Raw genomic sequence first — 12,143 nt, forward strand, 5'->3', positions numbered from 1 at the left:
AGGACTCACAGGGAACTCCCTCCAGGAGCTCTCTCTGTTTAATGGGCCATCAAGGAGCCACTGCACGACTCCTCATCCCATTGGGAGATGCTCCCAATGCCCAGGGGGAGGAGCCAAGCATTCCCACCTGGAGAGAATCTGGGATTTGGGACAGGACAAGCAGCCCTGAGCCACTGGATTCCCAGAGGAGCAGAGCTCCCAGACCTTTCTGTGGGATCACTGCTTCAGGAAGAGCCCCTCACCTGGACTGCTCCCCCCACCCTGCTCAGGGTGTGTTCTGACTCTGGCAGTGCTCCTTTGTCTTATTGCATTGATTTTATTTTTACCTTTTTACCTTTCTTCTTATTAAATTGTATTTCTGACTTGGAGCCTCTCACTCATTTTGCTTTCAAACCACGACACCCTGGCACGGGGTGGGGACAGCACAGTGACAGCACAGTGACCCCGGGGTCAGGGTGGTGGCCCAGGGAGCAGCAGGATGACCCCAGGCTCGGGGCGGTGACACCTGGGATGACCCCAGGCTCAGGGTGGTCCTCGGGGGGCGATACCACCCGGGACCCCCCTCCCCATCCTCCCCTCCTGCAGCGGCTGCGATGTCACTTCTGTCCCTTCTCGTGGGGACACCCGGGACCCGCCCGAATCCTCCTCTCCCTCCTGGGGCCTCCTGAGCCACCCCTCTCCCCCCCAGCCCCAAACCCACCCCAGGATCCCCCGCAGCCCCAGGGTGGCTCCCCAGGGATGGGGATGTGGTTTAGGGGATTCCTTTGAGTCTAAAGGAAAATGGAAAGGTTGTAGGGAAGAGGAATCCGAGGAGCTGCTCGGGCAAAGCTCTGTGAGCTGCACCCTTAAAGCTGAATTAAAAACTGTGTTAATGGGTTTTATAGTGAGAATGGATCAGGGAGGAAAGGATCTGGTAGGGTATATATATGTAAAATAAATAAATAAATAAATAAATAATAAAAAAATATATATAGAGAGAGAGAGGAAGGGGTCTGGTGGACCCTGGAATAAGGGGTCTAAAGCTGAGGGGCTCCTTTGGTGCAGAGCTCCTGGGTGCACTGACATTCCCCATTGATCTGCAGTTTAATATTTGCATTTTAGCCAGAGAGGCCGAGCTGTTGGCATGGCAGCACAGCTGCCCGTTCCCAGCACCAGTGAGATTTCTTCAGTCGTATTTCTTCCTGTTAACACCTCACATCTGTTCTTGTTTCATGCAATATTTATACTGAACTGCTTTTAAAAAAATTATGAAATTGGTTGTTATTATTATAGAATAGTAGTTGTTGTATTATTATTAATATTATTATTATTTCAGGTATATTATTATTATTATTTCAGGTATATTATTATTATTATTATTATTATTATTATTATTATTTCATGTATATAATAATAATAATTATTATTCAATGTATATTATTATTATTATTATTATTATTATTATTATTATTATTATTTCAGGTTTTATTATTTTGATTAATTTTATTTTTAAAGACAATCCACTCTCATATTGTGTTTCCCTGGACACTTTCTTGGCTCGGGATATTTTAGACACGAAATTGAATGTGAGCAGGAAATCCAATCTGTTGTTGAAGATGCTGTTGCTGTTTCATGCACAGTGTCAATATTTTGGCGAGAACAACATCACAGTTTCTCAGCACTTCCTCCTGCCTTACTGATAATTCCTTATGGTTTGAGTTTTGAGATTTAAGGCTTGGGTGTGTTAATGCAGAAAACAGTCACATCCCATCTCAATTTGTGTGGCCCTGGGTCTGACTCAGCCTCCGGGGCTCCTCAGGCCCCTCCAGGGCAGCAGCACCTCCCTTCCCTTGGCTGGAGGGACAATTCCACCTCACACAGGTTTTTCCTCTGACACAAAGGTCTTTCCGACTGCCTGGATAAATTTTAGTTCTGCTGGATTCGCTCTGAAAAATGCTGCAAAGCCAATCGAGCTGGGTCTCAGAGCTAAAAGTGGAGGGGGAGAGAAGTTTGGGGATAAGGGACATGGGCAGGCAACTTCAAGGCTGGATTTGGTTTTGTTCTGTATCGTGGTGTGAGCCCAGGGGCCCTGGAACTCCCCGCTCTCGGTGCCTGAGGACAGCTCCTCCATCCCTGCAAACTCCTGGCCATCCCTCTCTCATTGCCTGACCTCTTCCTTCTGCTCCGGGCTCACAGAAATATCACAAGAGCTGATTCTTTCTCCAGTCACTCTGCTTGAAGTGGAAGCACTTGGAACAAAGATGTGTAAATGTGTTGAAATCAAGTGAGGAGGAGACGTGGACGTTGGTTTTTACTCGCGGCAGCCCAGGGCAGACCCTGGGGTTTGTAAATGGGTTTGTGCCTCTGCCTGTGGCTCTTTGCACACCAGAGCAAGGTGTGCACACGAGGGATTTGGTGCTGCTGGAAGAGCTCGAGCACCTCAAATAATGTTCTGTATCATCTCCTGCCTTTGCTCTCAGGTGAACCTGCCCCATCCAATCTGCCCAGTGACAGCAGAGACATCCATCTGACTGGGGTCCTGGGCATGGCTGCAGGTCAGGGTCAGGGTCAGGGTGTCCTGGGTTGTGGTGTGGGATGTGCACACAGTATTTATCCCATCCCCATCCCCATGAGCTGCTGGAACCAGGTGGGGCAGTGTTTTCCCAGGCCCCTCCTTTGGGCTCTTCTGCTCATGGCCCATCAATGCCTTGCCCAGGACTCACAGGGAACTCCCTCCAGGAGCTCTCTCTGTTTAATGGGCCATCAAGGAGCCACTGCACGACTCCTCATCCCATTGGGAGATGCTCCCAATGCCCAGGGGGAGGAGCCAAGCATTCCCACCTGGAGAGAATCTGGGATTTGGGACAGGACAAGCAGCCCTGAGCCACTGGATTCCCAGAGGAGCAGAGCTCCCAGACCTTTCTGTGGGATCACTGCTTCAGGAAGAGCCCCTCACCTGGACTGCTCCCCCCGCCCTGCTCAGGGTGTGTTCTGACTCTGGCAGTGCTCCTTTGTGTTATTGCATTGATTTTATTTTATTTTATTTTATTTTATTTTATTTTATTTTATTTTATTTTATTTTATTTTTACCTTTTAACCTTTCTTCTTATTAAATTGTATTTCTGACTCGGAGACTCTCACTTGTTTTGCTTTCCAAACCAGGACACCATCCCTGGAGGTGTCACCTGGGGGTGGCACTCAGAGCTCTGCCCTGGGGACAAGGTGGGCACAGCTGGGATGTGCTGGGAGGGCTTTTCCAGCCTCGGGGGTTCTGTGACCACCAGAGCAGGATCTCACAGAGCTCACACACGAAATTCAGAAGGATTTGCTCCTCAGGCAAGTGATCCACCCCTGGCACAGCAGTGATGGGAGTGAAGGAAAGAGCAAACCAGCCCCAGCCCTGCTCCAGGAGGGAGGCTCTGCCCCCAGGCTGAGGGAGGGGATTTCCACGGGCTCTGGTGAAGCTTTGAGCACAGTGGATGTGCTCAGGTGCTACAAGGAGGTGCATTTTCTCTCCCTCAGCCCCTCCACTTGTGGTTTGTGCTGGGAGCTGCTGTTCCTCCTCCTGACCTGTGTGTCACTGCTGCCTTTTGCATTTATCCCATTATTTATCCCATGCCCAGAGCCCTGGGCCGGTCCCTCCTGGGCTCCTCATGCAGTGCTGCCAATCCCAGGTGCCTGCAGCAGGGAGAGCAGGGGAAATGGGGTTTGTTCCGTCTCTGATCAGGGCTGACCAAACACCTGCCCTGGGAAAGAAACCCTGGGTTGTTTCCCAGGCAGGAGGTGCCCTTGTGCAGGAGGCTGGACCAAAACACTGTCCCCAAACACTGTCCCCAAACATTGTCCCTGTGCTGATAAACACTGGCAGGAGCCAAAGCTCCTTGAAGAGAGGGGGAAGTTCCTCCCCAGGGCCAGCACCTGTGCCAGAAACTTTCCTGTTAAACTGCCCCAGGAAATGCTGAGATTTTGGGGGCTTTTTGGGCTGCCGGGTTGGCAGTGATTTGGGGGCAGAAATGTAATTATAATGCAAGTTTGCTGCTCCCCAGTTCTCAGGTTTCTGTGTCTGTATCCTCAGGCCTGTAGCTGCTTTTTCTGGGGTGTTTTGTGCTATTTTAATGCTGCAAATGCTTCCTCTTCCTTCTGTGTTTTGCAGAGTTCTTTGTGAAATGTGTCTGGTTTAGATCCTTGTGCTGCGCCAGCGAGGAATGGGAAGGAATTTTCTTGGTTAGGTCTTCTTGTTGGTTGGTTTGGAGTTGTTTGGGTTTTTTTGGTAGGATGGTTTGTTTGTTTGGGGTTTGTTTTTTGTTTTGATTTTTTGTTGTTGTTTTTCTGTGTGTGTGTGTTTTTTTTTTTTTTTTGTTTTTTTTTTTTTTTTTTTTTTTTTTTTTTTTTCTGTTTTGTTTTTTGGGTTTTGTTTTGTTTTTTTGTGGGTTTTTCTTGTTTTGGTTTTTTGGGGTTTTTTTTTGAAAATTACCATAAAATTGGTCTCAGCCTCTGGGCAGGCAGAAGAGGCCAAGGCACAATGGTGTAAAACCTTTTATTGCCCAAACCAGAGCAGGCTGCAGCATGGCACAGTGGAAGGTGACCCTGCCTGTGGTGGGGGTGGAATGAGATGGGCTTTAAGATTCCTCCCAACCCAAACCCTCCTGTGGTTCTTTGATGACTCAGGTCTCTGCTGGAGGCCCCAGGAGAGGGTTTCCAGGTCTCAGAGACAGATGAAGAAAATGTTTTCCTGCCTTAGGAAGCTCCTGCATCATCCTGGGCCTCCTGCAGCTCCTGCATTCCCTCTGAGCACCCATGGGACACAGCCCTGCACTCCCCGTGTCCTGGTGCAGGTTTGGGGGCTGGAAGCTTCTCTCTGAAGCAGTGGGGTGACAGAGGACCCCAGACTGGGTGTCCCAGAGCATCCCCTCCTCCCCCAGGCTGATGGGTTGTTGCTCAGCCCGAGCTCCCCGGGGCTGTTTGTCCCAGATGTGATGGCCCAGCTGCTGTCCTGGTGATACCGTGTGGCCTTGGAGCCCAGCGGGGGGGGCTGCACTGGTGTCCTTGGGGCCCTGAGCTGTGCCAGGAGTGTCCTGCCCCCTGAGCCCCCCCCACCCACCTGGGCTGCTGCCTGTGCCAAACCCCTCCTGTGCTGTCCCCTCTCCTGTGCTGTCCCCTCTCCTCTGCTGTCCTCTCTCTGTCCTGTGCTGTCCCCTCTCTGTCCCCTCTCCTGCACTGTCCCCTGTCCTGTGCTGTCTCCTCTGCTGTCCCCTGTCTGTCCCCTCTCTGTCCAGCCCCATTCCCTCTCCTCTGCTGTCCCCTCTCCTGTTCTGTCCCCTCTCTGTCCAGCCCTGTTCCCGGGATGGCCCTGAGGCTGGGGCTGTCCCTGCTGTCCCTCCTGTCCCTGCTGTCCCCGCTGGCTGCCGAGGACCCCCTGCTCAATGTCTGCATGGATGCCAAACACCACAAGAGCCAGCCCGGCCCCGAGGGGCAGCTCTATCAGCAGGTAGGAGCTGCTGCTGGGCTGGGCTGGGCTGGGCTGGGCTGGGCTGGGGGCACAGCCCGGGCCCCCTGTACCTGCCTCCACGCATATTATTGGTATTATTATGGCTATTATTACGGATATTATTATGGGTATTATTATGGGTTGGGTCTTGGCCTGAGGCATGAAGCCTGTGCTGGCTGGGAGTTCTGTTTGTTTGCTGCCTCCTTTCAGCAAATGGCCAGAGCAGGGGCAGGGGCAGAGGAGTTTGTCAGCTCAGTGTTCCCCCTATTTAACTCCCCCCTGAAGCTCAGGTACCCCAGAGCACGGCAGGGGAGAGGAGGGTGAGGAAAGGCTCCCACCTGCTCCCTCTCAGTGTGGGAGATTCTTCCTGCTCTGCCCCAGCCCCTCCCTGCACAGCCTGTCCCTGCACAGCCTGTCCCCATCACACCCTGTCCCATCACACCCTGTCCCCATCACACCCTGTCCCTGCACACCCTGTCCCTGCACAGCCTGTCCCCATCACAGCCTGTCCCATCACAGCCTGTCCCTGCACACCCTGTCCCATCACAGCCTGTCCCATCACACCCTGTCCCCTCACACTCTGTCCCCATCACAGCCTGTCCCTGCACTCTCCTGTCCCCATCACACCCTGTCCCATCACAGCCTGTCCCCGCTCTGTTCCAGTGCTCCCCCTGGAAGGACAACGCCTGCTGCACAGCCAACACCAGCTCCGAGGCCCACAAGGACCAGTCCTACCTCTACAACTTCAACTGGAACCACTGTGGGGTGATGCCCCCCCAGTGCAAGCGCCACTTCATCCAGGACACGTGTCTGTACGAGTGCTCCCCCAACCTGGGGCCCTGGATTGAGCAGGTGGGAGCAGGTCAGGAATCGTGGAACTGTTTGGGTTGAGAGAGACACTAAAATTTGTCCTGTGCCCACCCCTGCCATGGCAGGGACACCTCCCACTGTCCCCAATGTCCAGCCTGGCCTTGGGCACTGCCAGGGATCCAGGGGCAGCCACAGCTGCTCTGGGAATTCTATCCCAGTCCCTGCCCACCCTCCCAGGGAACAATTTCTCTTCAATATCGAGAGTGTCTCAACTTTTCCCACGAGGTAGAACTATTCCAATGTCTCTTCTGGCCTCTGACTGATGGAGGAATTCCTTCTGTCAAGACACATCATCTTTCCTGAGGCTGGAACTCCTGTGGGATCAGCTGTGGGAGGGGCTGGGGGGGTCTGGGGTGTGTCAGACCCTGCCCTCACAGCCCTGCCCTGTGTGACACGTCCCGTGCCCTGCAGGCTGACAGCTCCTGGCGCCGGGAGAGGATCCTGAACGTGCCCCTGTGCAGGGAGGACTGTGAGCAGTGGTGGGAGGACTGCAGGGACGCCCTCACCTGCAAGGAGAACTGGCACCAGGGCTGGAACTGGGCCACAGGTGGGTGGGCACCTCCCCTCACCCCCCAGTGACAGTGTCACTGCTGCCGGGACCCCTGAGACCCCTCACTGCTCTGGGGGGGCACAGACAGGTGTGGGGAGGGGAGGGGAGGGGAGGGGAGCCCAGGGGAGGGGAGGGGAGGGGAGGGGAGGGGAGGGGAGGGAAGGGAAGGGAAGGGAAGGGAAGGGAAGGGAAGGGAAGGGAAGGGAAGGGAAGGGAAGGGAAGGGAAGGGAAGGGAAGGGAAGGGAAGGGAAGGGAAGGGAAGGAAAGGAAAGGAAAGGAAAGGAAAGGAAAGGAAAGGAAAGGAAAGGAAAGGAAAGGAAAGGAAAGGAAAGGAAAGGAAAGGAAAGGAAAGGAAAGGAAAGGAAAGGAAAGGAAAGGAAAGGAAAGGAAAGGAAAGGAAAGGAAAGGAAAGGAAAGGCTGGGCTGTCCCCGGGCCCCTCACTGAGGTTTCCCCCGCCCTGCTCTGTCCCCAGGGAAGAACCGCTGTCCCTGGGGCTCCCCGTGCAGACCCTTCAGGCAGGTGTTCCCCCGGCCCAAGGACCTGTGTGAGAAGATCTGGTCGGGCTCGTTCAGGTTCAGCCCCGAGCGCCGGGACAGCGGCCGCTGCATCCAGATGTGGTTCGACCCCGCCCGGGGGAACCCCAACGTGGCCGTGGCCAAGTACTTTGCCTGGAGGAGGAGAACCTCCCCTGGCCAGGGGCAGGACGAGGCCCCCGAGAGGGACCAGGCTGTGCGTGCCCTGCCCTGCCCTGCCCTGCTCCTGCTGCCCCTTGTGCTGCTCCCGGGGATGGGGGTCCCGGGGATGGGGGTCCCTGTGAACTGGCACTGAACTCTGTCTGTCTGTCTGTCTGTCTGTCTGTCCCGGTGCTCAGCACAAGTTGTGTTGCTGGACCTTGGTAGCACCTTTTGGCTGCTGACCAGGGCAGAGATTTTCCTGCCTCTGAGGGAGGAGCAGGACAATCCCTGCTCTGATGTGGGAGCTCCTGCCCCTCTGTCCCAGCCCATGGCCTGGCTGGGCTCTGGTGTCTGGTCCCTGGGGCTGCTGTGAACCCCTGGAGGGCTTTGGTAATAAACTCTTGCTCTGGAACAGCCTTGGTGTATTGATGTGGAACGCTCCTGAGAAGGGGAAAGGGTCCTGGGGGTGGAGGGAGGTGTCTGGGCTGGGGGTGGGATCTGCAAATGTAGGAATTGGCCTGGGGGGAGAAAAGATCATAAAACTGTAATTTGTTTGGATTGGGAGAGACAATAAATTTCATCTCTTTCCACTCTCCTGCCCAGGGCAGGGACACCTCCCACTGTCCCCAATGTCCAGCCTGGCCTTGGGCACTCCAGGGATCCAGGGGCAGCCACAGCAAATCTGGGAATTCCATCCCAGCCCCTCCCCACCCTCCCAGGGAACAATTCCTTCCCAAGATCCATTTAACTCTGCTTTCCTTCAGGGTAAAGCCATTCCCTGTCCCTTTGGCCCTTGGGAATTGTCTCTCTCCAGGTTTCCTGGGGCTCCTTCAGGCCCTGCAAGGCCACCCTGAGCTCAGCCCAAAGCTTCTCCTGTCCAGGCTGAACAATCCCAGCTGTGCCAGCCTTTCCTCCCAGCAGAGCTGCTCCATCCCTCTGCTCATCCTGGAGCCTCCTCTGGGCTCTCTCCTGCAGCTCCAGCTCCTCCCTGTGCTGGGCCCCAGGGCTGGGGCAGCTCTGCAGGTGGGGCCTCAGAGGAGCTGACCTGTCCTTGCTGTGCCCCTGGCCCTGTGCCCCTCCCTGTCCTGCCCAGGTGAGCTGGATCAGCCCTGCCCACACCTGGAGCCCTTCAAGGCAGGATAAAGGTCCCCAGACCTGCAGGAGCTGTGCAAAGAGGCTGCTGTGCTCGTTTGGGGATTCTCTTCCTCTGAGGCAGAAACTTCAGCAGAACTTCAGCAACTTCTTGAAGGGAAACACAGAATGGGAAAAGCTGGGTGGGGTGGGGCAGAGAGAGGGGGGGTCCTGCTGCTTTTGGGGTTGGAGAGAGCAGAAACCAGCCTGGCTCCTCAATGTCAAAGCCCAACATCCTGAGTGAGGTGAAGGTGTGGCAGGGCAGGTGAAGCCCCTGAGAAAGGAGCCCCCAGGTGATGCCCAGGTAATCCTGCCTCAAAGCCCAGGGACACCTGGCTGCCAGCCCAGGGCCTTCAGCCTGGAAAAGCCCAGTTTTTTAATCTGGCATCTTCTAACACCCCCTTTGCCTGAGCACCTTCTAGGGGTGTCCCTCAGGGTCACTTCTCAAGGCTGGGCCAAAGAGATTTCCCTTGGTCTGGGTGGGTGACACCAGCTCTGCTCATTGATGGGGTTTGCTGGATTCAACAGACCTGCTCCAGTCTTGTCTCAAGCTGTGCATTGTGGTGCAGCTGTGGCTGCCTGTGCTGTGCAGTGAATAATGCTGAGCGAGGTCTCTTAGTGCTCCAGGATTAAGGGTGGGAACCCAAACATATTTATATAAATAAATGGTTCATTAATAACGATCAGACTAAGTCACATCAAGGTTCAATCACAGCTGTGCTTCAGTTGCAACCAACTGTTTACACCAACCATTACACGCCAATTACACCAACCATTTACACCAACTATTTACACCAGCCATTACACACCAATTACACCAATCATTTACACCAACCATTACACACCATTTACACCAACCATTTACACCAACTATTTACACCAGCCACTTACACCAACCATTACACACCATTTACACCAACCATTACACACCAATTACACCAACCATTACACACCAATTACACCAACCATTACCCAGGTCTGGGGTTGGATCCAGCCTCACCAGACTCCTCTCAGAGAAGGAGTTCAGGAAGCCACAGAGTCCAGCTGGGATGGGGTGGTGATTTTGGGGTCCCTGGGAATGGTTGCGGGTCCTTTCTGCTCCTCATGATTCCATGGGAGGATCTCATAATAAACTTTGTGTCCCATGGGGCAAGGCCAGGGCTGCCTGGGCCAGGCCAGCTCCAGCCTGCAGAGCTTTTTGTAGTACTTCAAATATTTTCAGGAGTTTTTAGATCAGAGCAGTTGCTTCCAGAAGCTTTTCTGGCTCGTTTTTATTTTGAAATGTTCCTAACGATGTGGCCTCTGTCACAGCTGATCACTAATTCCGTGCCTTTACACGAAACAGAGAAGCACTTTCCCCCTCTAACTTAAATATGATGCATTTAATCTAATTGCTCTGAATTCAGTGTCTTGTCTCCAAAATGTGAAGGTGGAGCCCACGACTGACCAGGGCTTAGAAATGTTTTCTGGCCCAATTGGGGTGTGAGGTTTGCCCTGCCTGCCCCAGGGAGGGAACACAAGGAGCTGATTCCTGCCACAGCGATCTCCATAAAGGACAAAACCCAAAAAAACTCAGAAGGCAAAGCTGGTGGAGTGGAGGGGGAACCCACTTTGGGCAGTCCCTGCTGTATGGATTTGGTGTCTGTGTGGGTTCTGCTCAGCTCTGCTGCTGTCCAAAGATGTCCAGGCTCTTGTCCCTCTTCTGAGACCCTGCAGAGGACCCTGTGACCTCCTCCTGTCCCAAATCCACACAGGTCTCCTGTGCCTGAAAGGGGATCTCACCTCATGGCTTCCAGCCTTTTATCTTTTATCCTTTAAAATTGCTTTGGGATGAGCTCTGAGAGATGCTGCAGCAGCTCCTCTGAGGCACCCCCAGCTGGAGACACCCCTGGACATTCCCAAGAGTTGAGTGTCCTCAGCAATTCCTGCCAGGCCTGGCTGGTTTTCCCCAGAAATGGGGGTTTGTGCAGGGAGCCCAGGTAAATGTGCCCAGGCTGGGGAAGGTGCCCAGGGCAGGGGTCAGAGGGGAGCTGTGGTGCCCTGGGGGAGGTGACCAGGGAGTGGGGACAGTGAGGGGACACGGGCAGCACAGGGAGGGTCCTGGGCAGGGTCAGCAGAGCCAGAGCAGGGGCTGGGCTGGAGCACGAGGGGATGGAGAGCTGGGGATGCTCTGCAGACACAGAGACACGATTTGGGAGGAAGATGAAGAGAAAGTCTTTGGTCTCTGCCCTGCCCCAAAACACTTTCTACACCCTGGGATATCTGACCTTGGTCCATCTCAGGGATTTGCCCAAACTGCCCTAAGGGCACGTGCAGGATTATCACATTCCTCGTGGTGTCCACGGTGATTATTTCAAGGAGAGAAGAAATTCCACTGAGCAGGACCTTCCCTGCTGAAGATCCTCATTCTGTGGGGTGTTTTAATTGCTTTTGTTTGTCTGGGGTTTGTAGCTGAAAACACTGACCTCAGCAAGGTGGGCTTGGGTGTTGAAACACTGGAAATGTAGATTTTAAGATTTTGATATATAGTGATGTATATAAGGCAGTATGGAGGATTTAGGGTGGATTCACACCTGGGAATGTTGAGGTGGAGGAATCTCCTTGTCCCTGGATCCCTGGCAGTGCCCAAGGCCAGGCTGGACACTGGGGACAGTGGGAGGTGTCCCTGCCATGGCAGGGCTGGCACTGGGTGGATTTAAGTTCCCTCCCAACCCCAAACCATTCCAGAATTCTCATATTGCACAAGGACAATGCCCAGGAGGTCCCATTTCAGGAACCCATGAGGTTCATTAGAGATGGAATCAAAATAGAAATTTTTTCTCCCCACATCTCACCAATGCAATGACCAGGCAAAAAGGGCACTAGAAGGTGCCAGGCATAAATCCCCACCTCTGTGGTGATCCCTGGCATGAGGAAAGAACAGAAGTGATGATTTACAGAAGGAAATGGCACAAGCATGGAAAATAAAGAGAAGGATGGGAAGGCAAGAAGTGATTTGCATTCAGCAAGGGGCAGATTGGAGCACGAGCTGCTCTGTTATTCAAATGGTGGGGAAACGTGGAGTGATGGATGGTGTGACCAGGCACAGCAAAAAAATTTACTTGGGTTTTTTGTTGTAAATTATTTTTCCCGAAATAGTCTAACATCAGTGGCAAAATAAGAAATCAGGGAGAGTAGGAAAAAAAATGAAAAGCGAATAAAACAGATGGTTTAAAATTAGAAGGGCAGGGCGAGGGCAGGGTGACAATTCCCCTGGGAGCACTTACAGAGGGCCAGGAGCAGCATGAGGGTCTTGGGGGGTGAACAGGAGATAAATGGGAATAAAAACCAGCGTGGGGTGAGCCAACCCCACCCAGAGCCCACCACGGGAGGGGTGGGAAAGGGCAAAGAACCTCTGGGATTTACAATCAATTCCTGAAATACTTTGAGACAGAGCAGCCCAATCCTTG

At 53.5% G+C, this 12,143-nt stretch overlaps 1 protein-coding gene across 1 annotated transcript; it reads left to right on the forward strand.

Annotated features, from left to right (window-relative positions):
* Positions 1–5,323: 5,323 nt before the first annotated feature.
* LOC310905762 (folate receptor gamma-like) lies at positions 5,324–7,706 on the forward strand (the record flags this gene model as incomplete). Its single annotated transcript, XM_083854455.1, is given in 5 exon segments — positions 5,324–5,467; positions 6,131–6,319; positions 6,749–6,884; positions 7,362–7,668; positions 7,670–7,706. Coding segments are annotated over 5 exon segments (813 nt in total).
* Positions 7,707–12,143: the final 4,437 nt, after the last annotated feature.

The sequence above is a fragment of the Zosterops lateralis genome (assembly GCF_965231275.1).
Source record: "Zosterops lateralis genome assembly, chromosome: 2".
Classification (NCBI taxonomy): Eukaryota; Metazoa; Chordata; class Aves; order Passeriformes; family Zosteropidae; genus Zosterops; species Zosterops lateralis.